The sequence below is a fragment of the Dicentrarchus labrax genome, unplaced genomic scaffold, assembly GCF_905237075.1.
Source record: "Dicentrarchus labrax unplaced genomic scaffold, dlabrax2021, whole genome shotgun sequence".
NCBI classification, from domain to species: Eukaryota; Metazoa; Chordata; class Actinopteri; family Moronidae; genus Dicentrarchus; species Dicentrarchus labrax.
The window spans coordinates 22765332-22792824 of record NW_026136718.1 but is presented as its reverse complement, the minus strand read 5'-3'; the positions used below and the strand labels follow the sequence as shown (position 1 = coordinate 22792824).

Here is a 27493-nt window from a genome sequence, read left to right as displayed (position 1 = left end):
TCAGGATTAAGAGGAACAGGTGAAACCGCCTCATTTTTACTACTTGGTGGTGTCTTATCAGTCCCAGCAGTGGTAGTGTCATCCAAGGCAGCTTTGGCTTGTGGTCCATTATCAGTGTTGGCAGAAGATTTTACATCAGCTAAAAGCAGCTCATCCGGTTTAGTAACAGATGCTCCATTGCAGCTTATCACTTCACTGGATGTTACAAAGTGCTTGAACTTGACAGATGACTGCTCCAGCTGACAGTTCTTAATGGTCAAACGGGCTGATTTCACATATTTGTTTGTGCAATCCTTGAAGTGTTTTGTTGTAATAAAACGGTGCCCTAAAGCTTCACTGGGAGTGATTCTTTTTTCAGGATCCGCATGCAGCATACGTTTGACGAGGCTTAAAAAGGCCTGTGTGTCCTCATATTGCATGATATTCTTTTTTCCTGAGCGGGTCTTTGCTATGTCATCGAGACTGTTAAAAAGGCTCTGTCCTAGTACGCTTTCATTCAGCTTCCATGTAGCGTTGGAGGAGTTTTGGTCCTTGCTGAAATATTTCTTGGTACGAATCCCAGCGTTCAGTAGGTGATCGTCAGGCTGACCCTGCATGTGCACGATGACTCTCATGACCTCAGATTCACACTGTGTTGGAAACAGGTGCCTGTCCAGATACATGTAAGCCAAAAGGCAGCCGAGCGACCACATATCGACAGCCTCATTCAATGGGAGGCCCAAAATGACCTCTGGGGCCCGGTAATTAACAACTTGAATGATGCTGCCAGAACGCATTGAGGAAACCGGAGTGGCCAAACCAAAATCAATCAGTTTCAGTTTGAAGGGACGCAACTGATGATTTGCCAGCATTACATTGTCTGGCTTTATGTCTGCATGTGCCAGACCTACACTCTTGAGGGCGTTCAGAGCCACCAGCATCTGTTGTGAGATTACTCTAATCTCAGACAAACACAGTGGCTGAAAAGACCTCACCTTCATTAGGTCATAAAGACTTATGTCTTTTCAACATTTCAAATGCCAGACAAACATGTCCTTTATGGATAAAATGCTCAATATACCTGACCAAGTTATTCTTGTTTTTGTCAAGATGTTTGAGTTTATCATGCACAGACACCTCCTTTAAACCGGGCCAAGTTCTCTGCACAATTTTTATGGCAATATACTCCTTAGTGCTTAATTTTACGCACTTGGCCACTTTCCCATAACTCCCCTCCCTGAGGAACTCCTTTATCTGGTATTTGTTGGACAGACCAGTTAGAATATCTTTTATCTGAAAACCCATTTCTAAATCTATCTGTTCTCTTCTCCGACACCTGTTTGATAACACCAGTACCGACTGATTCAGCTAATACTAGTACTAAGATTACAATTACTCTCTTCCAAGTATATAGACTAAAGGTGGGAAGCGATGTCATTTAGAACGTTCAGCGTCACTGTTTGGCTTTGAAGTGAAATGACGACAGATTTAAAATAAGAAAAAAAAAAACTTAAAACAAAGCATAAAATCCTGACGTCACATTTGGAATTTCACGCCTCACTAATTTGAAACAAAACCTAAATAAAAAATGTCCTGCATTTTGGTGCAAACAGGTGCGAAGCGCTGTAAATATGTGTTAATTTGTGGGAGCAAAGTGAATTTTGGAGTTATAAACTCAAGTTTTCTAACTGATGAGAGGATTTTCCGGTGGGCAACACACCTGTTGTGCTCAGGTGCCGCAGGGACAACGATGCTCCAGGACTCTTCTCAAAGCGCTGCAAGTGGAAGGATTGGGTGATCATGCAGAATAAAAGCTGAATAACAAAAAAACAAATGAATCACAAGCTTCGCTTCACATTTTTGAATGACAATAGAGAATAGCACTTCTTATGTTCTCCTGCTCGAATCCCACTTTCAGGTTGTAGCCTCGGTTTTGAACATTGTAGTTGATTGTGTTTCTGTTTGTTTAGCCTGTTAAAGGTGATCGCACGTCTCAGTGGAAATAAATGCTACTCAAAAAGGTTGAAAAACTGGGGAAATGAGCCGGGATGTAGGCTATTTATTTATTGCTGGCTTTGTTTGTTGGTTCCCATTGCCCACAAAAGGGCTATTATTAGTGATATTATAATTGGGTAAGCCATATTATTGGTCCTAACTGGCGCGGAAAATGAAGTGATCCTCCGATATAATGCTTTGAACATTGTTATTGTTGTTGCTATTTTATTTATGCAAGAATCAGGTTACCTTTATATATGTGTCACATGTTTTAGTCCATGTTCATATCCTATATATAAAACACAAAATGCAGGGATTGAAAAATAAGATCACAAAAAGGATGCAGGTAGCATGCAGAAGAGCACATATCTAGGCTACTATATTTGCTAAAGGTCTTGTGGTTACAAAAACTAACCCTCTTCCAATACTGCAGGCCTATGTTTTAGGTTTAATGTTAAGCATGCACCCACTAACGCGTCCGTACATTCAAGCCTTTGAGAAGACACAGACCTCTAAGCTCAGATGATATTCTATTTACTTTGGATTGTAATAACTTTTAAACTGTCAATAATGCTACAAATATATACTGAAGTAATGTTTAACTAATGTGTGACTCATGTTGATTTAATGCATGAATTACTGTCACTTGATCAAATAATGATCATTATGATTTTATGTGATTAGTTCATAGTTAATAAATCATCAGTTACGGAATTCACACTTACTTGATGCATTAATTGAACTAAATAAATGTTATACACACCACATCTCTCACCCTTTGAGTCCTTTAAGTCCCTTTTCTTTATCCTGTTTATCTCTACTTAATTACTTAACCAATACTTTTACTAAACTGTTACAGCCATTACTATTGTAGTTTATATATAGAAATCTGAGCCCAGGTGCAGGCTGAATAAAACAGATCAAACTAAGAATGGTCTTATTGAAACATTAAAATAATTAAAATTTAAAAATGATTGTTTTTGCTAATTTCAGACATTTAATCATAATATTTTAAGCTTGACACTGAATTAAACTGAATGAAAGACTACCAAGCATTAGCTGGTTACTTATGGGTTTGAACTAGCTCAGTGAGCTTGTTAGGTATGTTACTAAACAAGTTTGACTCTTGTGGAGCAGCTTGACTGCATTCAGCAGGTAGTCCGGGTTTACTGGAATGTGGTTTCATGACATGCAGTGTCCTGCTATTTGTTTTGGTGAAAACTAGTGATTTTCACTATTCACACATGCTGCTTCATTCAGGAACATTTCAGTTTTTTCTCACATGGCAATGCAAGGGACCATCCAGCACACAAGTCTTTTGCCTCATGATGCCTCACTTTCACAGAGAGTGTGACTGACAGTGAAAAGTGGCTGGCTGCTATGCAATTGTTATTTTATTTCACATAATCTATTGTGAAAAATATACATTATTGACTTAAATGAATAGGACCTAATGTACAATATCAGATAGAAGCATATTATGCATACAGTATAGGCCTACTCAATACACAGAACAATGTTATGCATTGCAGTGGGGAGCCACAGGGGGTGGGGTTGCTGGCCTCCTCTTAGTGGAGCCCCTGTGGGTCTCTGCAATAATATTGCTTTCATTTACACAACACAGCCATAAAGGCATTTTGTTTGGACTGAATATTGATGCTTATCCTAATTCACACAGAAATGTTTAATTTCAGGGATAGACTGCGCGTGTGGAAAACTACGGTTACATGGATAGTTCACACAATAAGAATAAATATAACTTAAGAATGAAACCAAGAGTCTAAACTCTTCAGAAACCTGTAACATTTAAGACAAACTAACAATCAAGTACCGCATCATGCGCTGCTGTTCGCTGTTTTCTCCACTAGGGGGCAGCAAAACGTCACCGTCAGGAAAATACACGTCATTTTCACGAGACGGAAGTGAAAAATTGTAGTCGTTAGAAATCCTGATAGTGACATGACAAATCAAACTGCATTCTGAAAAACACAAAACAAGCCAACAACAAAAAGAGGTGGGTGCTTTATGGGCTGAGCAGTGCGGCGTTCAGGGTCAACCCGTAATGAAAGTGTCTTTTGTGTCGCAGGTTGTTGATGTGAATGTTGTTCAGTGACATCGGAGCTAATTAGCAAGCTAGCTTCAGACTTTAGGCTGTTTGTGTTTTAACCTTACTGAGGGCTGAATACAGACACAGCCAGTGTCAGCTAGCGGCTCAGATCAAAATATTGACGTGTCATAACCTGTCTGTCTGTCTGTCTGTCTGTCTGTCTGTAAACGTTGTTTCAGGCCTCACCCTAAAGATCAGCCCTCCTTTCACATTATAAACAGATTTGTTTTTGGGGGAGTCTCCATCACAGACAGAAAAGATGGTAAGAGATTGATCATTGACTCGTTTCCTTTTGAAATGTGGGCAGATTCACTGCTTTGATCAGCTGTTCATATTGTGTGTGTGTGGGGTAATCAATTACTGATTATCAATTCAAATAGAGTGAGCTGCACTCACTGTTCTGTTTTTCGACAGCATGGCCGAGTGAAGATTAAATCCACAGCCCAGCAGGAAGAGGAGAAGAGAAAGGAGCGCGAGAAGAAACTTAAGATATACGTGGCTGCACGAGATGCCTGCTTTTCTAAGGTTCTTTAGAAATAAACACTTCACTGTACATGTTAAGGTTTTATTCTGTATATTCCACGTATTACCATCTTACCTACAGTATTTGCTTGATAGTGTAATGTCCAGATGTTTTATTACTGAGCCTTTTTTAAAATTCAAGCTATATACTTTTTTACCTGTTTTTAAAGAATTGTATCTTCAGTAGGACCGAATGGGCTTGGGTTTCAGTTTAAGTCTGTATAGACTGATTTCAGAATAACAGCAGCTATATCCTTTATGTAGCAGTATTAGTGCTTATTGGAAAGTTACACTGAATAAGCTGTGCCTATTCATCTATCTATTTCTGTTTTATTTTGTTCTTATACTCATTTTTCATATGTCCCTTTCTTGTGTCTGTCTGTCGCTCTGTGTATTTCTCTGACTGTGACAGAGGAAGGAGGGTATTTGGGATGATGAGGCTCTCCAGCTGACCCAGCAGCTACTATCATCCAATCCTGACTTTGCAACCCTCTGGAACTACAGAAGAGAGATCCTAATGCACCTGGAGACTGTGAAGTTAGATCATTACCAGTTCTTTTGTCACCTACAGATTCTCAGTATAACATTTATTGAACGGTAAATCTCATGAGATTTGGCAGGAGAATGATGTTTTCCTCTCTTGATATCCGCTCCAGGGACGAGGATGAAGTGCAAAAGATTTATGAGGCAGAGCTGTCATTCCTGGAGTCTTGCCTTAAGGTGAATCCAAAGTCCTACGGCAGCTGGCATCACCGAGGTTGGGTCTCAGCCCGCCTGCCTCGACCAGACTGGGCCAGAGAGCTGAGCCTGTGTGATCGCTGCCTCAGCCTGGACGACCGCAACTGTGAGTAATGGAAAAAGGAAATAGGAGAATCGTAAAGATTTGGATAATTCTGAATTTGCATGTCATTTTATCTCAATCTACAATGTCACTGAGCTATTTCCATCCATGTCTCACACCATATTCTGTCATCTTGACCAGTCCATTGCTGGGATTATCGCCGGATGGTTGTGAAGATGTCTGGTGTGCCCGTGGATCAGGAGCTGGGTTTTACTGATCGTCTTATTGGTTCCAACTTCTCCAACTACTCCAGCTGGCACTACCGCAGCACCTTATTGCCGCTGCTCCATCCCGAGTCTCCTGAGCCCCCGTCACCATGCCGCGAACCTCCCCATTCCTCCCCTCCACCTTCTCCCCAAACCCACTCCCATCGAGTCTGTGAGGAGCAACTCCTCAAAGGTGAACTGCACAAAAACTGAAATGGCAAATGAATGGCCAAGTTGTGCATTCAGCAATACTTAAAAGTGACAGCAGGGGGCAGTCTGAGGCTTTACAATGACTTTAAATAGTAGAACTATGCAAATGATGTCTGATGTGTAACTTCACACATTTAGCATCTAACTACCCTTTTTTCTTTTTCAGAATATGAGCTTGTTCAAAATGCTTTCTTCACTGACCCCAACGATCAGAGTGCTTGGTTCTACTACCGCTGGTTGCTAGGCAGAGGTATGTCCATCTGTAATTGTCTAAATGTACAAATATGTATGAAAATACCAGTTTTTCTGTATATTATTGTATAACTGTAAATATTTTCTGTATTTAGTCATTTATGAAACACAAGCTGCACAAACCTAAGTTCTGTGTCTTTTTAACAGCGGAACGTGAGGAGATGATAAGCTGTGTGTACGTCAGTCGGGATGAGGAGAGAGTGGCCGTTGCCTTCTCTAGGCCCGTTAATGTGAGCATCTTCATTTATTTTCATGAAATGAAGCTTTCTCGTTCTTACAATTGGTTAGACACATTTCTCTTTACTCAGTTCACTATCATCATATAAACTCTACTCTCTTTACCAACATGCGGCTCAGGACAACAGTTAATCTCCTGTCCAAAATGCACTTTCTACACATCGCAAGATTGACTCTTGTACCGGAACAGTGACAACATATGTCTCCTAACAAATACCTCATAACACCTCTCTACTGAATGGGTTGTCCTACCTACAGTATATGTCACAGAAATCAGCAGCTTCAGTCCTCAATGTCTGTCTCCACAAGATGCGTTCAGGCACAGTAATGAGTGTAGGTCACCCATGTTTTGGCAGCACCCAGAGCCCAACACACAGGGAAATGTAAGAAAATAGATTTGAAGCCTAAAAATACGTGCCGACCCTTATCTGTCCGGTGGGATCTATATATATATATATATATATATATATACACATGTGATAGATACAGATATAGAAATATAACAGTGCTCATCAATCCCGTCTTCTCATCCACATCAGAACTGAAGTCCTCTCTTGACCCCTTTCCTCCCCTGTCTTTCATATGGCCCAGTTAGCAGGTTATGTATGTTTGTGGGGACTTTTGAAAAAAAGTGAACTCAGTATTGATTAATTCTTGTAACTAACTGTAATGTAGTGTCCATATGGTACCCTGCGTTGACTCAGCGACCTCTCTCCCTGCCTCCGTTCTGTTAGGCGCAGTCTGTCGGCCTGCTGCTGGTCCTCGACGGTCAGCCTCAGAGAGTGGAGTGGAGGAGTGTCCACCCGCGCTTTAAACACAGTCCTGTTTGGGTATCCTTTTCCATTGGCAGGTCATTGCTGTTATTATTGACTGTCACTGTGTGCTGCTGATAGGACAAGATACAAGTTTAACATTCTGTTCTCGTTGTTTTTTTACATACCACATGCTGATAAGATGCTGTGGTATGTGCATGTATAGAGTTCCGGCTCTGCACGGATTGGTGCACTAGAATGTTATTGTTACCGCTACCACAGATAGATGCAGTGGGACTTCCTGTCATTGAAATCTTGCCTAACTTGTCAGGGCACAGATGACACCAAGGTTAGTCAGAAGGACAGCTGACGTACATGCACTTGTCTGTATCTGACTGTGAGGCTGAGCTTCCTATTTAGGGAATTTATTTATTTATTTATAATTCAATGTAATATTATTTTTTCCATGCACTTATGGCCAGACACCACTTATGTTTTGGTCACTCAATCAGAGAGCTGCAATGATTACATTAATTGATTAATTGTGCTTGGGCTTTGGGAAAATGATCAACTTTTTTTCCTGACATTTTATGGACCAAACAACTTATCGATTAATTGAGAAAATAGTTTTGTCTTGAAATTTGTGTCATAATTCTGTTTTGTGTAAAACAAAATTATGCACATTAAGGCGTAACACTCACTGACAGAATGTTTACTGGTCTGTGCAAATCTAAATACATTTTTTAGATAGTCATATTTCCCAGTGCTGTCAGTCTGCTGTATTGGCATAGAAATGAGCCATGGACTTACTATGCACACTCACGCCATGGGCCTGGGTGGATTTCATTCAAAGGTGGATAATTTATGTTGTAATCAGACTCTTCCATTTCACTTTTTTTTTTTTTTTTTTAAACCTTAACACCGGCTCAGATTTGTGATCTTCCTCCTGGAACGATAAGCGACATCACAAATGAACACAATCTGACTGTGCACTGGACTGAGAAACACACTCACAGAGACTGTGCCCTGTACACAGGTAATGCATATAGCGCATATTTACATTTGATGTTTACCACTATGTTTTCTCAGGCTTCCTTACTCTGTGATCTTTTAACTTCCAAAGGTCGGACTGAGAGTTGGTGTCGGGACTCTGCTACGGATCAGGAGCTTTTCAGGTATGGTCTTTCAAACAATGGCAGCACATTGTTGAGTTTTTTTAAGGAGTAAAAACTGAGTGTGCTCTTTCTCTGTAGGAGTGAACTCTCAGTAGAGAAGACCTCAGTGTTACAGTCAGAGCTACAATCATGCAACCAGCTACAAGAATTGGAGCCGCTTAATAAGTGTAAGTGCATTTAAAGGCCAAATCACCGTCTTTACATAAATACATCATACTGAAGTTTGCTGCTGCTGATCATGATGTCTTCATGTAGCGATTGAAACACTCTGCTTGCCTTTGGCAGGGTGCTTACTGACCATTATCCTCCTGATGAGGGCGCTAGACCCTCTGGGATATGAAAAGGAGACACTTGCTCATTTCCAAACACTAAAAGTGAGTACCAGCCATGTGCAGTGTATGACACTGAGCAGAAAAGAGATGTTTTTAGATCACTGACTGAAGGCTTTCTTCCTCAGGAAGTGGATTCAATGCGCTCTGCGTATTACGGTGACCTGTGCAGCAAGTTTATGATTGAAAACACCATCCTGAAAATGGAGTATGCTGAAGTGCGCGTCTTCAGTATTTCTGACAAGGTTGATTCAGAAATATAAAAAGAAATTCTATTTGCTCATCATGAGATGATTGTTTACGTGTCTGCCACATACGAATGCTCTTAGAAGTCATTTCTCCTGTTGTTCTTTTCTAACAGAACCTGACCACCTTATGCCACCTGGATCAGCTGTTATTGGTTACCCATATTAATCTGTCCTCTAATCAGCTGCAGCAGCTGCCTCCTCAGTTCGCCATGTTGCAGTGCCTGGAGGTGATTCAAATCCAATCATCTGTCCTAAATGGACAATGTTTCTTTACCTATTTTGTTTGTCATACTATTTGTAGATTACAGTAGGAAATATAATGATTACTACTTCCTCTGCAACATGATTAAAATGACATCTTCATGCTTCCTGTAGGTCTTGGAGGCTGATAACAACTCCATAGAAAACCTAGAAGGAGTGTATCACCTCCCCAAACTGGAGGAGGTCCTCTTGAAGAATAACAGTATCCTTTAATCAGTCATTCATATTCATTAGTTTGTTGGCTGTAGAACGTTCTGTGCTGGATCTGTGTTAATCCTGTAGCATCAGTGTCGCTGAGATCAATGTAGATTATATTTGTACGCTCCTCTCACGGTGTACCAGTGACTCAAGAAATGTGTGAATCAGCTCTGAGTGCGCAAGGCTCAACGCTGAAAAACAACCCAGCTAAAGAGTGCGATCAGCTGATGGTGTGTCAAGTGCTTGATGTAAAAGACGCACTGCACACGAGAATGGTGTTTACAGAGTTTAGAAAATTGCCGCAGTAACAAGACCCTTCAGCTCAATGCATGGCTAATTTGTTTTCACCTGAAACTTTGAGTAAATAAAATCAGCGCTGCAATTTCACAGAGCAAACAGCATCATTAAGAAGGGAAGAGACACATAACAACACATCCTCGCCGCAGCCTCCATCCCCTTCATGCTTCACTTCCCCTAAGAGAAATGAGTGTGGTTTGCAGGTCGTGACACTGACGATACATTCAAGTTTTGTTTTGTAGTTGAATTACAGTTTCAGTGCATACCTTCCTAATGTAAATTTAGGCTTCCAAGTTTTATATTTAGAAAAATGAATTAATATCGCAGTGTCATATTTGACATGTAGATCTTACTTTTGCACCAGTGTTGGGGAATACGTGCTTCTTATCTCCGGTTCATTGCCACTAATGTTACTTGCTACAGTACACAGAAAAGCTTCTTCATTAACCCAAATCCACAGAAATCTCTACATTGGCAGATCTTCAACCGCTGGCCTCCTGCCCCAAGCTGAAGCGCCTTGATCTCCGTGGCAACCCCGTCACTCAGACGGCCAACATCGAGTCGGAGTTAGCCGAGCTGCTGCCCTCAGTCACAGACCTCCTGCTCTGATCAGGAATCACTGCCACCATTGTCCCATCGTTTGATTGTCCTTCCCATTGTCGTGCGTGTTTGTTTGTGAAAGAGCAAGTGGGTGTTTTTCAAGCGTCTTGTGACTGTGTCTGTTCCACTTGTTAGGGAGAACGTCAACCACCTCATCCCCCTGAGCGTCTGAAATCCTGTTGCTTCGGAAAACCTCTCTAACACCTTCAGCAAAACGTCTAGATGTGTGTGTGTGAGTGTGAGTGTGAGTGTGCGTGTGTGCGTAATAACCCATGTTGCATTTATTTAATTGTGCGTGCGGATGTCCTTAATACAACAAACCCAAATGCATGCAGAAACGCTGATAAAAGAGTAAACTGACTGTAGATGGATTGGCATGCAGACGTGCTGGCTTATTGCTTTTATGAGCTTTAAAACGGTTGACTTGGAAGAAAAGCTTATAACTCATGTTCAGAGCATCGCATAGGTCTCATTCACATTTTTTTAAAAGGTTGTGTAAAGCATTTAATATATGACATTATACTGTTGCACAGTAAGTCACAGACCCTGAAATAAAACAGCACACATTGTGTCACTGCCTTCCAAAAACGCTTCTAGTGTTTTGTTTTCTGTTGTCAAAGAGAAATGAACATCAGATGTACAGACTAACCTTCATCCCTAACTCCTTCATGAGGCGCTTTAAAAGGTGTTCCAGGAGTGTGTTATCGGATTTAGCCTTTTCTTACATTACTGTCTTTGTTCATTTGTTTGCCTTCTTCATGTGATAAATCTGACTTTGCGACATATCAAGTTGATTGTTTACTTTGACATCATGCCATTTTCTTGGGGGAAATGTCGTTTGGGAGTGTCTAAGCAAAACAGTGATGAAATTAAGTTAGAAAAACACCACACCTTTCAGCTTCAAAAATTGGGAAGTTCAAAGTCGTCATCTGTAGAGACAAAACTGGTCTACAGTCACGCTAGCAGCTCTGTGTGTTTCACAGGTAATATTAACTTTGTTACTGAGTTTAGCAATTAATATTTGCTAATTAGCCCTAAAAACAAAGTGCAGCTGAGGCAGCTGGGAATGCCATTACTTTGCAGGTGTTTAGTCACAAATTTTGATGAATTGACATTCCTGTTTTTGTTGGTTTTCCGTTTCCCATGGTATCACAAACATATTTATGTCACATTGGAACTTGATACTTCCCTCTAAATCAGTGGCCCACAAACATTTCTGGTATGACCCACAGCTGAAAAACGCCCAACATCCCACAATTAAGGGAACCAAAACTAAAGGATCCAAATGGAGTTTTAGTGAATTAAAGGTCAAAAGCATCAGCAAGCTCTTGTTGATTTATTTCTCTACATTAATCGTATTTATTCACCTTAGTTCAACTCCATATTTTTCCCCAGCATTTCCATGCCCCTGCAGTGGCTCCCTGCACCACCAGTGAGGCACACCCCACAGTCTGAAAACCACTGACATAAATTATGCAATAGAATTAAATCTGCTTTTGTTAATCCATCATACAGTTGAGAAACTCCATGAAAACCAACTCAACCAGTCGGTGTGGATAACTCGACATTATTATCCAAGCCCATGTCACATCTATTACACTTTACACAAAAGCACACGAACACCCGCTCCCTCGAGTAGGTGTGAGCAAGGTGTGGACCCTCCCGCTCAATGTGTGAGTAACCGGTCATTGTGATGGACAAACAGAAGACATTTTGATGTGTCACAGCAGGAAGAGCACAGGTGTAAATACTGAAATGATTAACGGTTGAGTTCCATTTAGCTGCTTCAGTGTCAGGGTCCTGTAGTGTGCATGCTGATTCAATGTCTCACATGCATACTGGGACACTTGGAATTCAGTGGCGACATCATTTCTGTTATTAGTAACTGCTGACTGTTGCTAGTATGAGTGCAGAGAAAAAGTCCTATTGGTTGATTTATTTAATATTTATATTTATTTATAGCGCTCCCCTTCTTGTACTGTAAATGAACCTGGTTGTATTTTTTAACTATGAGTGGTTTGTATTAACTTTCTCAGATCTACTGCAGTTTAATGAATGAATGAATGAATGAGTGAATGAATGAGTGAACAAAATGAAGGATGGGACACAAGCCTAAACGGGGTTCGACTTCAATACTACTCCTCATAATAATAATAATAATAATAATAATAATAATAATAATAATATAGATAATAATGGAGCAACAGAAATATATGTTGCTCAATATGGAATAAATGTAAGGGGTTGTTTGGCTCCCTACCAAAATCATTTCAGCTGTTATAAGTCTGGTTTGACTGCTGTCAGCAGGAAGGCGTGTCCTCGCTGTCTTAGCCCAAAAGTATTTAAAGGAGGTCTTAACTTGTAGCTCATCTGTGAAACACAAAGACAGAGTGAACAGAAGACTTCTTCCTGCAGCCTCCATTGTCACATTTCTTCTTCCACTGAACTGAGTGAGTTTGAGCTGTTTCACATGTAGATTTGACTACAGCCTAGGTTAGTCAGGCCTTTGATTTATTACTTTATGTTGTTTATAACACCTAGTTAACTAACATCCATTTACAGTCAAACTTTCCTTTTGATCGAGGTTCTCTTGCATAAGTAATTCTAAAAGAAAAGGATTGCTGTGTTTCTGTCATGCCAGAATTATGCTAATAATAGAGTTCACTGAATGCCGATTAACTCTGTTAGACTTTGTTTTTAATGTGAATCTGTTTCCTGAATGCATTTACAGCCGTCTGTCACTACTGCATGATGCAGCTATTAAATGTTTACATTTGACTGGAAGAGACACCAAAGAAAAACAGTAATACATTATGTCACATATGACTCCCAGCAACACACAGAAGTCCAACAGCAGCCACATCTCCGTAGTTAGTGACGTAATTGAGTGTAACAAACCAATACAATAACAGATATATAGACAGATAGATGGGGACCCAAACATATCCATTGCCTGACTCAGGGTCAAATATTAAGTCAGAGTTTGTGTTTTAAATTGAACACTGAATGCTTTAATTCTGACAGACATCAGTGAAAGTCCCTTTGTTTGCCTTTTGTGGTTCAAACTGCGTGACCCCAAGGCAACAAGTCATGGGTGTAGCTGAGGGATGCTTACTGGGTCATCACCCTCCTAGAGGAAAATATCCAGCTTCTGGTGAATAGCACATTGTATCTGCTGCTGACGTTGTGGGAGTGAACTTAGACCCACTTCATTTGACATTTGACCAAATTTTCTAGACCTGTGTGTGATACAGTTGCATATATATATGGGGCTCATACTGCATGTTGCGATGCAGGCACTCATACATGTTCTATGTGAGAGCCAGAGAAACTCTGCTTTGAGTAGTTAGGATGTAACACAGTAGATGATGAAGCGACGAGATCTCAGATAATAACAGGTTCAGCTGTCGACGTCTTATCGCCCTCGACATGTCACACAGTCTCGCTCTCACTGCTGTGCATCTTGGTATTAACAAATAAATACCTTAAACGATTGATTGATTATAAAATAGTTACTGATTAATTTTCTGTAAATTGACTATGGTTAGGATGGATTAATCAACTAATTCTTGCAGCTCTAATTACCAAAGCATAATAAAATTGAAGTAATGCACTTTGCACTGTTCACTTTCCTTTAAGAAAATAAATTATAATGTAGTTATCATCTAATGCAGTAGTTAACATGTTTATGAGGTTGTTGAAGCTGTTTTTAGCCTTGTCTGCCGGGCAGTAAATATGACGCACAATCTTGAGCTGGGAGGAGGCGTTCTCTCACCTACTACTGTCTGATTTATTGTCCTCACAGTCTCAGCTTCATTGGCATATGAATGAGGAGAGAACTCATTGTCAGTCTTGCTATTGCCTCATGAGCCTGTTTGGTCACTACATAACAGTCACTGTTGCAGAGGAATGTAAAGTGTGTGTCAGTGTGTGTGGAGAATGGCATTCACTGGCTTCATAGCATTTCTTGAAAAGTGGAATTGCTACAGGGAAGATGCAAGTCAAATCAGGGTGTGTTGAGCAAATGAGAGGCAACCGAGCAGAGGAAGGAAATGAGAGAAACAGGGTGGATTCGAAGCATTTTGCCCTGCTTGAGTTTTGCTGAATTCGTGTACATTTGTCTTTGATTCTAAGACAGTTCACCCGAGAAACATGAGTCTAATCTTTGGTGGTGAAGCGTAGTGTTTGGATCTTTATACACAAAAAAGTTAAATGTGTTTCATAGCACAGTTGTGATTCACAGCACGCATTCACCTCCCCAGAAAACCTCCTGGATGGTTTCACTGACTTATAAATCAGACTGTAATTCAGCATCCGTGAATCACCTCCAGATGTATCCTGATGGAGAGAGACAGACAGAGAGTCAAGCAGCTTTCCTGTTCTCTGGGTGTATAGTACTACAATGAATAATTCAAGATAGTAGTATGACTTTTCTCAGTCTCAGTCACTCTTTGCAGCAGTGTTAGTGGATCAAATTCAAGGCAGCACAATTAATTGAAATAATATTGAAATCACAATATGGCCAAGTGCAATATCCAAATCGCAGAAGCTGCTACTTAGTTTTATAAAGGATGCTGTAGAGGTGCCCTCGGTTATAAATCTTGTTCTCCAGACTCATAAAAAACTCTCTTACTGTTGAAGCATCACATACATATTTAAATGCAATGATTCTCTCACATCTTCTCTATTGCATGACAAGTTGGTCTCAGGCATGTAAAACAGCCTTAAAACCACTTGAATCATTATATAAAAGTGCCCTTAAGATTCACAACAAAAAAACACGTCAGTATCATCACTGTCATATACTCACCAAATATAGTGAGTTAAATACTGTTTAAAATCATTCATAATGCTACTGCTCCTCCTTTGAAAAAAATGGTTACACTCTGCTCAGAAAAAACAGCAAAAAAACGCAGGACTTCATTTGGTAAATCGTCTTTTTCTTTTGTTGCCATAAATCAATGGAACACACTTCCAACAGAGCTGATTACATGTGCGGATTTTAAAACATTTTCATGTCACACAAAACGTTGGATGCTGTCACAGCAAATTTGTAGACATTTGTGATGTGTGTGTGTGTGTGTGTGTGTGTGTGTGTGTGTATTTGATGGGGGGGCATATTTATTTATCAAAGTTGGCAGGAGGGGGGTAAATTGTTTTAAATTGTTTTAATGATGTGGGAATGTGTGTATCCATAACTTTGTAATTCAAATTTTGCACAACAGTGAATTTAGTATCTGTTCTTAATTTATTGTATGTTCCATCTACCTGCCCAGGGACTACGGGTGGAAAATAGCAACTTGCTAAAACCCGGTGCAATGCATCTCTCCTTGTTATATACAGGGTTAATGTTTTATTGTGCACTGTCCCTGTTCAAATAAAAGAAAATAATAATAATGTAAGAAAACATATTTGTGTGGTAGAGACCCATCATTTCCCTCTAATCGTGAATCACATTGCAATCATCTGTCAAAATAATCACAAAATGATTGTTTTTACCATATTGTGCAGCCCTAATCAAATTATTTAGAAGATTGTGTTATTCTTTCATTTCAGTTAATGCATTCGGCAATACCTCTAAATGAAGAGATGAGAGGAGGGATAATATGACACTATACAGTGCATACAGTTATAAGCTTTTCTGCGTCTCTTCATTTAAATCACTGATTCCCAGCCAGAGATTTATATGAAACCATGCAGTTGCGGTTGGGTACCTGGAACGATTGCAGACAACTATATGGAAAAAATGAAATTGAGATCTGATTAGCAAAAATATATCCATATATTGAGTCACCTGTAATACCTGAACCCTACACAGAGAGAAAACTAGTAATGAGGACCAGCAAGGTCTTAACAGTTATTAAAGGAGTTAATAAAGTAATGGATAAATGATTTAAATAGATAAGTTAACACTTAAAAAGTAATGTCAATTGGTAATTAGCTAAGTACAAGTCGTACAGTTCAAATGGATAAAAGGTAAAGTATACACACACAGCTGATATAGTTAGCTTAAAATAGGCTAATGGATAAAGGGTTAAAATAGCTACAGGTAAATAGTTTAAAAATAGCTTAACATAATTGATAAGTGGTTGAAATAATGCTAAATCAGTACTTCACTACTATTAACTATTACACTTTTGTCTGTCGTATACTGTAGCATACATCTATCTCTATATATTCTATTATAATGTACATACTTCAGACTTATTTTTTATTTTTACATGCATATACGTACCTATATACATTATATGTTATGTTAGATATTTTAATATAATATATAATTGTAGCGTTCTATATTATTATTATTTCTATTTCTATTTGTTAAAGTAATTTGAACTATTATGAAAAACTTTCCCTGGAGATCAATAAAGTATTTCTGATTCTGATTTCTGAAAAAAAATCAAAAATAAACAGCTGAAATCACAACTGGATAAATAATTAAAATGGATAACTGAAAGTTTGAAATGTCCAGTTTCTCTGCGAGTGACATATGAATGCAAACTTGACTACACAGACTTAAACAACTGTATTAAAACATTATTGTAACAATACAAGTTTTACATAGTAACAAACCAAATCTACATGGAGTGCTACTCAGGTGTGAAAAAATAAGTTTTACATAATTAACACTGTTAAATATCATCAGGTTTGGGATCAATTCAAATGGACACATTGGAACATGATGGTGATTGATTTGTGAACACACTAAGAACTCAAATCAGAAATGTCTCACTCTCAATCTCAGACTAATTTAAACATGTTGTTGTGTAGGATCCATCAGTAATGGGGCTGTCAGCTCGTATCACCTCCGGTGTTGATAAGAAGGATTAAATGTGATTCTAAACTCAGCTGTAGCATGTTCGAAAAGAGCTTATTACTTCCTTTTCCAAAGTAATTGGACAATAGATTAACTTTAAGATAATATGACAGCGTTTGAGCCATCAACAGTCTTAAGTGAGACTGGGGTTAGCACTCTGGAGCAGCATGTATAACAATGGTGTGGTGTTTAAAGAAACCAATGCATAATCAGTGGAAAAGCCCTTACTTATTATGTTTGCCTTTATCTCAGGATGCCTGTAGAGACGCGTTCAATTAGAGACAGATCTGCAGTGGGTCGGTTTCCATCTGTCACTCTCGGATTTGGGGAAGACACAGAGGAAGAGAAGGAAGAGCCGGAGCCAGAGTACAATGCTGAGAAAGACAATGCATGTCGCTGGTGGCTGCGTAAGGTCTGCCCGTGCTGCTGCCCCAAGTCAAACGACGATGACATCACAGACACTGTGGTCACAGCCATTGATGACCTAGATAAGGGAGAAGAGACAAATGGCGAGAAGCCTGTGACTGGTGACGGCGAGCTTGATGGTAACCGGCATTTCAGAGAGCTCATGACTGTGTTATTTATCAAAGCCACGTGATAGACTTCACTCTCATGTATTTGCTTTTATTTTTGCAGAACTCCTCCTGAAGGTGCAATCAATAGACCTGATGAAGAGCAAATCAGGGCAGAACCGCACAGAGCACCACACAAATCTCTACCAAAGTGATGATTTTGTTATTCGCAGAGGACAGACTTTCCAGATGTGGATTACCCTGTCTCGACCTTTTAACCCTGACACTGACAAACTTCACCTTGAACTTAAAACAGGTTAGTCAGAGTCCAGAAACAGAAACTGTGCAGTGCTTGCTGAACACGTCCCTACAAGCCTCTGCAAGTGCTGTGTTGTCGTGTTTTATAGCTCTAAATAGACATCAGAATAACACCATAAAGACAGACAAAAAGAACACAGACTACAGTTACACAGAGAACAGACATGCTTATGAATAATAATCCCATTTATATGAATTTCCCACATGACCTCTAATCTTAAAAGGCCGATTGCGAAACTGGATGGATGCAGCCCAGCCTGACCACACTCACATGCTTTCCTGACCCCCTATGAAACCCTGTGCATAGCTGCACATGATAATTAAGAGTTCTCTCTTTCTTGGCAGACACGGGAAAGAGAGGAAGGTGATAGGTTAAGAGCTGTGGGAGGAAACAAAACGTTAACAGCGAGCAGTTTTGCTCTCATGCTCGTGTCTTATGCTGTTAATTCAGCTACTCGGGTGCGGAGTATATCGATTCTGTTGAATGTGCGTGTGATATAGTTGGATTTATGGATGGATAGGGAGGTAGAGAGGGAAAGAGAGAGGGAAGAAAAAAGAGATTTTTGGTTACAATTGCTATGGTAACAACAGTTCTGGTTGCTATGCTCCGGGGAGAGCGTTTTACAGATGCCGAGCCCTCAGTCCGGCTCTAACTAAAAATCCAGTACTGACAATTCACCACGAATGCTGCCACTACCAACTGTCTGAGCCTCAGCCCGCCACCTGTTTACCCACTGTTCATTTCTGTCTCTGCTCTCATTGTGTTAAGTGCTGTAAGGGAGAGAGGACACAGACCAATATAGATCATACAATTACAGCTGTGTGTGATAACAATTGAAGCTTAACAAGAATAATTACAATGTCTCTTTTACAGAACGGTTGTGCATCCATATTAGGAATGTGTCCATTGCTTAATGCTAACATGCATGGTTTAATGAATGGTTGCTAATGTGACCAATATAATGGCAGTTTTTAAAACCAATATAGTTTCCTTGAGAAAAAACCATCCACACAGTCCACATTGTGATGTATATAACAAAAACAACGCTGATCATGAATAATAATTTCCATCCATATGTCATACCAGCAATAACAGCTGCAGATAATGCCTTTTTTTGTCTTTTGTCTTAAAAGGGTTTGTATTTCATTTACAAAGTGTTTAACAGTAAAGTGCCATGTTTCTGCTCATATCTCAGTTTTCAACCGTGCCGACAGTACACTGTCCAAACACTGCACTCTGAGCCGTGAGCCCCGCGCTGTGAAGCTGATTACAGCCCAGTCTAAAACAACACAGACTTGTTTTTAAAATTCAAGTGAATGTCAACGACAGTAGAAGTCTCTGACACTGTGGTTTGCTGTGCGTTTCAGTCTGAAGCCCCGCTAAGGGCTCAGAGGCTGCAATTTTCATAACATCTCACAGAATGAAAGTGAGCAGCAGATTGAGCTGCACACTGACAATTTTGCTATTCTTAGAGTCTTACCTGTTGCAGGGCTGAAATTTTTTCCTGAGGCACTGGAAGATGAAAGGCCCTGATGTCAGTGGGAAAAAAAAGATTTATCCCCCCTGGGAGCATGAATGTATTCAGAAAATTTCATGCCAATCTGCCTCTTGGATTATGATATGTTGTGTGCAAAGGTGACATTTTGTCTACGGGGTGGTGTAAGAGTAAAGCGCAGTGAGAGTCCAAAATGTTAAATTTGACATTTTGGGAAATTGACTTATTCGCTTTCTTGCAAAGAGTTAGATGAGAATATCAGTACTACTCTCACATCTTTTTGGTAAATATACAGCTATACTCCGCAGTCGCTTATGGCATGAAGACTGTATAGACAAAGAGCTAGCCCAGTCAGAAGGTGACAAAATCCACGTATGAACACCTCTGAAGCTCGCTAATTCACACATTATAACTCATCTAAAGTGTAAAAATGTCAACTTCTGATTTTACAGGGGTTATTTGCCTGACCATTTCTTTGCCAGGAGCAGTAACTTCCTGGCCATAGCCGTATATTTGCTGGACAGATATGAGAGTAGTCGAAATTGTCAAATAACTCTCTGCAAGAGAGAGAAAAAAAGCTTATTATATATTGGTCTAATGGTTCAAGGAATGTGCTCAAGAAATCTCACAGATATATGGCCACTATTTTGATATTGCTCATGTCCATGTTTAATTTTAGCCTTATTCAGACACAATAGGGAAGGACAGGAAATCACCAGAAAAAAGTAGTCTGCAGTTTCTTGGTTTAATGCAGCGGCTCAATTTCATTTCATTCATTTTTGTGGAGGCAGGTTCGGGTTCCTGTTATCGAACATTTATCTAAATACATATCTCCAGGTGAAATTGCTGCATACTGACTTCTGTTAAGGCATTTGTAAACACAACAAACAAAGACAAGGTCAGACCCACTGAGGGTAGATGATACAATCCAGGGAGGGTTGTACTTTTCCACATTCACTTTAGGGGAGCGCTCTTTAAATTGACTACAAGTGGAGTGTTTCCCAACAGCTGGATGTAATGTGGGAAATCATTTTTGTTAGTTCTCATTAAAACATTTTTGTATCTCTTTTTATACACAGGAAACAGAAGCCCTACAGTTACCTTAGACACCTATAATAACAGACTGCGGTGGCTGCTGCCAAAGAAAATATTCCTTTTATAGTACAGCTACACTGAGATCTAATGCTGTCTTGACATGCTGTGTGTGTGCGTGTGCAGGTGTGTGTGTGTGTGTGTGTGTGGAAAGTACATTCTGAATTGTTTCTATTTGGTTTCTGTTTATTCAAACATACACCACAAGCCAGGAATGCAGGTGTGGCTTAAGTTGAGGGAAGTGAATTGTGGTGAAATAGTTGATTGAACTGTGCTCTTATTCAGTTTGAGCATGGTGTGAACAAGCAATAGTTTCACTATATTCCTTTACACATAGATGACGTGTGTCTCATCTCACCCTCTCAGGGCCACTGCCAACAGTGGCAAAGGGAACCCATGTCATCATCCCTTTGGTGGAGGACTTGGAGGACGATCGTTGGGAGGCTGCTGTTGTGAAACAGGATGACAAAAGGATAAAGCTGTCGGTTAATTCTCTACCCACGGCAGCCATCGGCCGATATCAGCTCATAGTGGAAACAAATTGCGCCAGCGGCAAGGCCGTTTCCACGCATAACCCCGCCAATGACATCTACATGTTGTTCAACCCTTGGTGTGAAGGTAATTGTCTTTCTGGCAGAGAGTTAAATGAGAAGATCAATTCCACTCATGTCTGACTTAGTGGCATCTAGTTGTAAAGTTAAAGATTGCAACTCCCTCACTTCACCCTCCCCTTCCAAACGTGAAGGAGAAATTACATTGCTGTGAAATGGGCAAAAAAAAGCAAATGGCCCTATCTAGAGCCAGTGTTTAGTTGGTCTGTTCTGGGCTACTGTAGAAACATGGCGAATCAACATGGTGGCTTCAACTAGGAGGGGGGAAACAGCTAGCACTTCTAAAGCCTTTTAATTGTTAAAAAGTCAAATCTTGTTTGAACTGTACAGAAGAGCTGGGACTTCCTGTGTGTCCACTGGTAACCTGAGAACGGCTCAGAACTAAGAAATTGTCAGGGCACACCCTGATATACAGCAATTTGCCATTTTACACAGTTTTTGAACAAATTAAAGAAACAAGAAACAACATGTTTATCAGTGAGCTTTAGAGGTGGATTTCGTTACTGTTGGAAAGAGGCAGACTACCTATTGCTAAGCTAAGGTATTAATCATCTTACGCATTATTGTGAAGTGTCTTGTTTTTCCTGTACTGGTTATAACATAGTAAATCTAGGGACAAACTAATTGTGATTGACAAAAAAAAAACCCAGATCAAATTGTGGTAAAAAATGTGAATAATTAAAGGTTGTTATATCACATATAAAGATGTCCTACTTGTTCTCTGTCAGATGACACAGTGTTTATGGATTCTGATGACGAGAGGCAGGAGTATGTCCTGAATAGTGTTGGACGGATCTATTACGGCACACAGAATCAAATTGGAGTGCGGACATGGAACTATGGGCAGGTGAGTGGATTGTGTGGTCTGCCAGTGTTTGGTGTTTTGTTGTAACGAGGCACTCACAGGCTCTCTCCACCCTCCCTCCGTTTTCTCTCTGGTTTCAGTTTCATGACGGGATTCTTGCTGCCTGCCTCTATGTCCTGGAGAAGAGTGGAACGCCTCCGTCTGGTTGGGGAGACCCGGTTAATGTGGTGCGAGTTATCTCAGCCATGGTGAGACTACATTAGCTGTTTTTCTGCAACTGATCTACCGACCTTCATATTTCTCTTCATAATGTGCTAGTACACAGAAAGCAGATAGAGCAATAAAAACCCTCTCTCAGTACCATATTAAATCACCTTTGGCCATGATAACAGTTTCCACACATCACGGCAGTGGTCAAGCGGGATACCTGTGGCATCCTGTGGTCTAGACTGATGGAGCACTAATGAAAAATGGTACATTTAGACAGAAAGGTCTTTGCAATGCTTAAATATGCTGTACTGCCAAAATCTACACAACTATTGGATGGTTTGCTCTGATATTCTGTGCAGACATTGATGGTCCCCAGAGCATAAAACACACTAACTGCTGATCCCCTTACTTTTCCCTAGCGCCACCTTGAGGTTGACATTTCTGATTTTTAGTGACATGCCTTGACAACTATTACATTTGATTGGATTGCATGAAATTTGGTACAGCCTGTGAAATATCTCAACGTCTACTGGATAGATTGACAAAGAATTTGGTATATAAACTCAAGTGATATTTTGACACCCCCTCTCCATATAGAGGCACAAAGTATCCATTAGCATCAGTTTACAAATGGAAAAAGAGGGCTTCAGCAGGGGCAGGGTTTATATTTCTAGGAAACTGAGTTTATGGCTTCAAACTATATACAAAGTATATAAAAAACACAAAACAAAAAAGCATTTTCTTCATTTATCCAGATCAACTCCCCAGATGACCTCGGTGTCGTGGAGGGAAACTGGTCCGGAGACTATTCGCTGGGAACTAGTCCAACATTTTGGAGTGGAAGTGTGGAAATCCTGAACGAATACTATAAAAACAGCGGCACTCCCGTTAAGTATGGCCAGTGCTGGATCTTTGCTGGAGTAGTCACCACAGGTTAGCTTTTTATTTTAATCACTTTTACATGACGTGCTCTTGTATAGGTGTGTGACATGTAAATTTAACACAGATATTGACTGTTAATGCCTTATCACTTCTTCTTTTCAGTTTTAAGGTGTTTAGGCATTCCCAGTCGAACTGTGACCAACTTTAGCTCAGCTCACGACACAGACGTCTCCTTGACGACAGACGTATACCTGGACGAGAACCTGGACCCTATAGCTTACCTCAATACTGACTCTATCTGGTATGTCCTGTTGCCATCATTGTGATGCTGCCTTATCATGATATCACTCTCTGGTTAATTAAGCCTGACCTTCAAGTCTTTTCCTGAAGGAACTTCCATGTGTGGAACGACTCCTGGATGGCTCGTCCAGACTTGCCCCCAGGCAATGGAGGCTGGCAAGCTGTCGATGCCACACCTCAGGAGACCAGCCAAGGCACCTTCCGCTGTGGCCCCGCTTCTCTTGCTGCTGTCCGCAACGGTCACGTCTACCTCAAACACGACTCTCCGTTTGTGTTCGCTGAGGTTTGTGGATTCCAGCAATTCTGCATTGCACTTCCATAAAGTCGTAGAAATTGCAAAGAAACAAAAAACCCTCTATAATTCAGTTTTCCTCACATACCTGACCTGCAAGGGTGAACAATTAACCCATAGTTGCTTGTCTTGTGTTGACAGATCATGCGTGTACTGTGTACTAATAATGAGCCATATGGCATACATCAAAAGATGGATGACGTCTCCCATCTGTTCAGGGCTTTATTTTAACTCCCCTCTCTCTTGCTCCCCCTCCCCTAGGTTAACAGCGATAAAATCTACTGGCAGAGGAACGTAGACGGGACCTTTACTCAAATCTACAGTGAGAAAAAGACTGTGGGACATTTCATCAGCACAAAGGCTGTTGGCTCCGATGAACGCAATGATATCACACACCTTTACAAACACCCTGAAGGTAACAGCAAACACAGACTTAACAGAGATCACAAGCACTTAGAGTATTAGATACAAACCAAAGCATTTTCACTGTATTTTTTATTGAATTAACTAATTTCTGGTCGTTCTCAGGCTCAGAGGAGGAACGCATTGCTGTGGAAACAGCATGTAGATATGGCACCAAAGCACAGACCTTTTCCTCTCCCACAGCAGAGGATGTCTCTGTAGAAGTGACCATGGAGGGTGAAGGTCCTAAAATGGGAGGAGATGCAGAGCTGAGCCTCATCTTGCGAAACAGCAGCTCAGAGCAACGCAAGGTCTTCCTGCACAGCCAGGTGGCAGTCATGTACTACACCGGTGTCCACAAAGCCACAGTCAGAAAGGACAGGACAGACGTGGACTTACTGCCCAATGAGGGTGAGTGGCGCTTTTGACACACAGGGTTCTTTTTTTTTCATGACACCTACAGGAGTCGACATTTCTTTATGAGAGTGAAGAAAACTTTCCTCACAATTAAGTAGAATTGCAAAAAAGTGCATCTGTGATTGTATTTCCTTAGAAGAAAGTTAAGCTTGCAGAAACTGCAGAAAACTGTAACATGGAATAACGCCTTTTAACCCTAAGAGTTTGACATTTAAACCAAACTTTCTTACAAAGAGTAAGCCTAGCACTTTAGAGCTCCCAGCTAAGAAATATTATAGCACATAACCCCCTTGTACACTTCGAAGTAACCTACCTTAGAGATGCAGGTAAGCTGATTTTGTTAACTTTGGACAGAGCCAGGCATTAGTCTTTGTGCCAAAATGTCAAACAACTGCTTCAACAATTTTACTCGATATTCTATAATGAATATATATAAAGAAGTAGGGGAACTTTTGTAATTGTAGGGTGCCACAAGGCAGGTGACGAAGATGAAAATACATTTTTAACATTCTTTGCCTTCATCTTCTGTCTACAGAAAAAGTGTTGGAGTGGACACTGGAGTACAAAGACTACAAGGACCAACTGATAGACCAGGCCGCCCTGATGATGACACTGACAGGCAGAGTCAAAGAAACACAGCAGGTCCTGGCCACTCAGTTCAGTTTCCGGCTCAGGACCCCAGACCTCATCCTGAAGGTAAACCAAACAATTCATCAGGAAGATATTACTGTGAGATTACATTTAAAAAAAAAGATTTAGTTTTTTTACTTTGTTCTTCTCTCACGTAGCCAATCGGGAAGCCCGTGGTCGGGGAGAAGATGGCAGTAGAGATTTCATTCACTAACCCACTACCACAAGTGCTGAAAGCAGTGATATTCCACGTGGAAGGACTGGGCCTTCTAACTGCTCAAAAGATTAATTATGGGTAAGGAGGGAAAATATACCTTTTATTGTGTTTTTTTAAACTACCCTGTCTATCTGTGATTGCCACTGTCATTTCCTGTCCTACCCTCAGAGATATTGGCAGCCGTGCTACTGTGTCTCTGACTGAGCACTTCGTCCCCACCCTGCCTGGACCGAGGAAATTACTGGCTTCACTGGACTGCAGGCAGCTCACACAGGTTCATGGCGTGACCAACATCACTGTGGAGGATAAAAGCAACGCCACTCTATAACAATTTGAAAACAGAAGCACTTTGACAATGAATATTGACATTGTCGTTTCCTCCTAATACTGTAGCCTCTGACTCTATTTTCCCACATAATCTATATGGAATGCTAGTATTTAAATGTATAAATGTATGATGGCACTACAGTGCAGCTTTATTTACATTAGAATTTCAAAGTAACCGATGACCACAGAGAATCAATCATAAACCATCAAAGAAAATTGGGGTGTCTGTGGGATTTCATCATTTAATTGACAGAACATTTTATATTCCATGAAAACCAGTATAAGGTTACACCTTGTGACAACGGTCTACAATATACAGGTGTGTAAAAAGTGATTTCTATTCCTTAGTCCCAGTGTGTGGCAGCTTAAATAAAAGAAGTGTACTTTTGTAAGGACAGGCTCTCCATTGAGATCATGCTTTATTTATACATATTTATTTAGTTTATTTTGCCATGTGTTGACAATGAGAATTATTTTATTTAAATATCCAAATACTGCTGTAAATGCTGTTGTATTATTAAAACAAGAATAAATTAAAAGATGTCCTGGTGATTTATTGATGTAACATTACAAACCTTATGTTGGTATCCTGTGTTAACGGAATGTTCAGTTGCAATGGCTTCACGGGGGTTGGCGATAGATGTGGGGTCGTACCACCATGTTTGAGGACTAACAGCAAAACATAGGAGGGTACTTCTGTGCTGTAGTGGAGTGCTCGAACTGATAGGAGAGGAGATAAAAAGTCATTTTATAGGATACCAAGCGAGCCATCAAGGCGAGAAGAACCATCTGCTGCAGAGTGGGTACAAGCGCTCCGGGGGTAGAACCTCAGCTAAAGGAAAACAAACACCACTACAGATATGAAACTTAATTAACGCTACCATATCTGCTCCGATCATTTCATCAAGGGTGAGTGAAGTGCTGAATATTAAAGATCCCCTCCAGACGTGTATTAAAAAAATATTTACGAAATAGCCTGTTTGGAACAATAATGTGTGTCTGATGTGTTTTTTTCCCAAAAAAAAAAAAATAATTTCCACATTAATATCCTTAAAAAGTTATCTACTCCTTCTACCTCATTAAAAAGTCCTTAATCAATGAATATGCAAATGTTGTTTATTTCTAAAGACAAGAAGATTTCTCCTACTTCTCTGTAAAGTCCATTCTCCAGGGTATGTGCACTGGAGACTTCAAGTAACTACATCACTTTCAAATTGGACCAGGGTTGAAACTATTTGTAATGTCATAAACTCTTCTCATAGGCCCCACCCCTTAAAATCAACTTTTCAATGAGCACAGAGAAACTTTCCACTTTCAGCAGATGAATGTGAAAACATCCTTCTAGTGTCAAACTCTGCACAGACAGCATTCAAACAGCACACTGTAGGGACAAGAACAAGATTCAACAAGAAGTTAGTTTAGTATTCGTTACCTTAGAATGAATGTTTTTATCTACAGGCACCGCAGATGTAGTGTTATGCCAAACATGGCATGTTGAACTGCCATGTTTCTACAGTTTTTCGAGCGTTATGCAGCTAGTGTAGTTTCTCTCTTGAAAGGGAGGGTGAAGGCAGTGAGTTAAAATTTGCACCTACCCTGCTGACTTCCACTAAATCCTACACACTGTCCTTTAAGTCCTTTAAGATACGACTTTCCCTAATTGGTATTACAGAAGCAAATCCTAACTTAAGTTAGGATAGTTACATTGAGTTAGGAATTGTTCTGGCTTTTTTCTTAACTCTAATTACCACGGTTACCAAACAGTTAAGATAGGATCTGCTGTAACTATTCACCTGCTCCACTCATGTAAACAGGGGAGTTGGCCTTCTTTTTCCTAAAATCAACAATCAGCTCCTTGGTTTTGCTGACTTTTGAGCAGTAGGTTGTTTTCTGGGCACCAAATTGTTGATTTCCTCCCAATATGAAATCTCATCATTGTCTGAAATCTGGCCGATG

The 27493-nt window shown here is 40.2% G+C and overlaps 2 protein-coding genes across 2 annotated transcripts; both read left to right on the top strand.

Annotated features, from left to right (window-relative positions):
- Positions 1-3882: 3882 nt before the first annotated feature.
- rabggta (Rab geranylgeranyltransferase subunit alpha) lies at positions 3883-10797 on the top strand. Its single transcript, XM_051376840.1, has 17 exons — positions 3883-3988; positions 4261-4343; positions 4496-4606; positions 5016-5140; positions 5260-5447; positions 5586-5843; positions 6027-6110; positions 6260-6342; positions 7084-7179; positions 8032-8137; positions 8225-8276; positions 8355-8443; positions 8562-8650; positions 8734-8850; positions 8967-9080; positions 9229-9316; positions 10070-10797. Exons 2-17 carry the CDS (start codon positions 4341-4343, stop codon positions 10216-10218), a joined length of 1752 nt encoding a protein of 583 aa, XP_051232800.1. The 5' UTR covers positions 3883-3988; positions 4261-4340; the 3' UTR covers positions 10219-10797.
- A 1764-nt stretch (positions 10798-12561) lies between these two features.
- LOC127350332 (protein-glutamine gamma-glutamyltransferase K) lies at positions 12562-26076 on the top strand. The gene is made up of 14 exons (XM_051376839.1): positions 12562-12659; positions 17279-17571; positions 17663-17854; positions 20811-21062; positions 21784-21902; positions 22001-22108; positions 22826-23003; positions 23115-23253; positions 23343-23535; positions 23806-23959; positions 24073-24357; positions 24899-25059; positions 25152-25288; positions 25379-26076. The coding sequence occupies exons 2-14, from the start codon at positions 17280-17282 to the stop codon at positions 25536-25538; spliced, it is 2370 nt and encodes a 789-aa protein (XP_051232799.1). The 5' UTR covers positions 12562-12659; position 17279; the 3' UTR covers positions 25539-26076.
- Positions 26077-27493: the final 1417 nt, after the last annotated feature.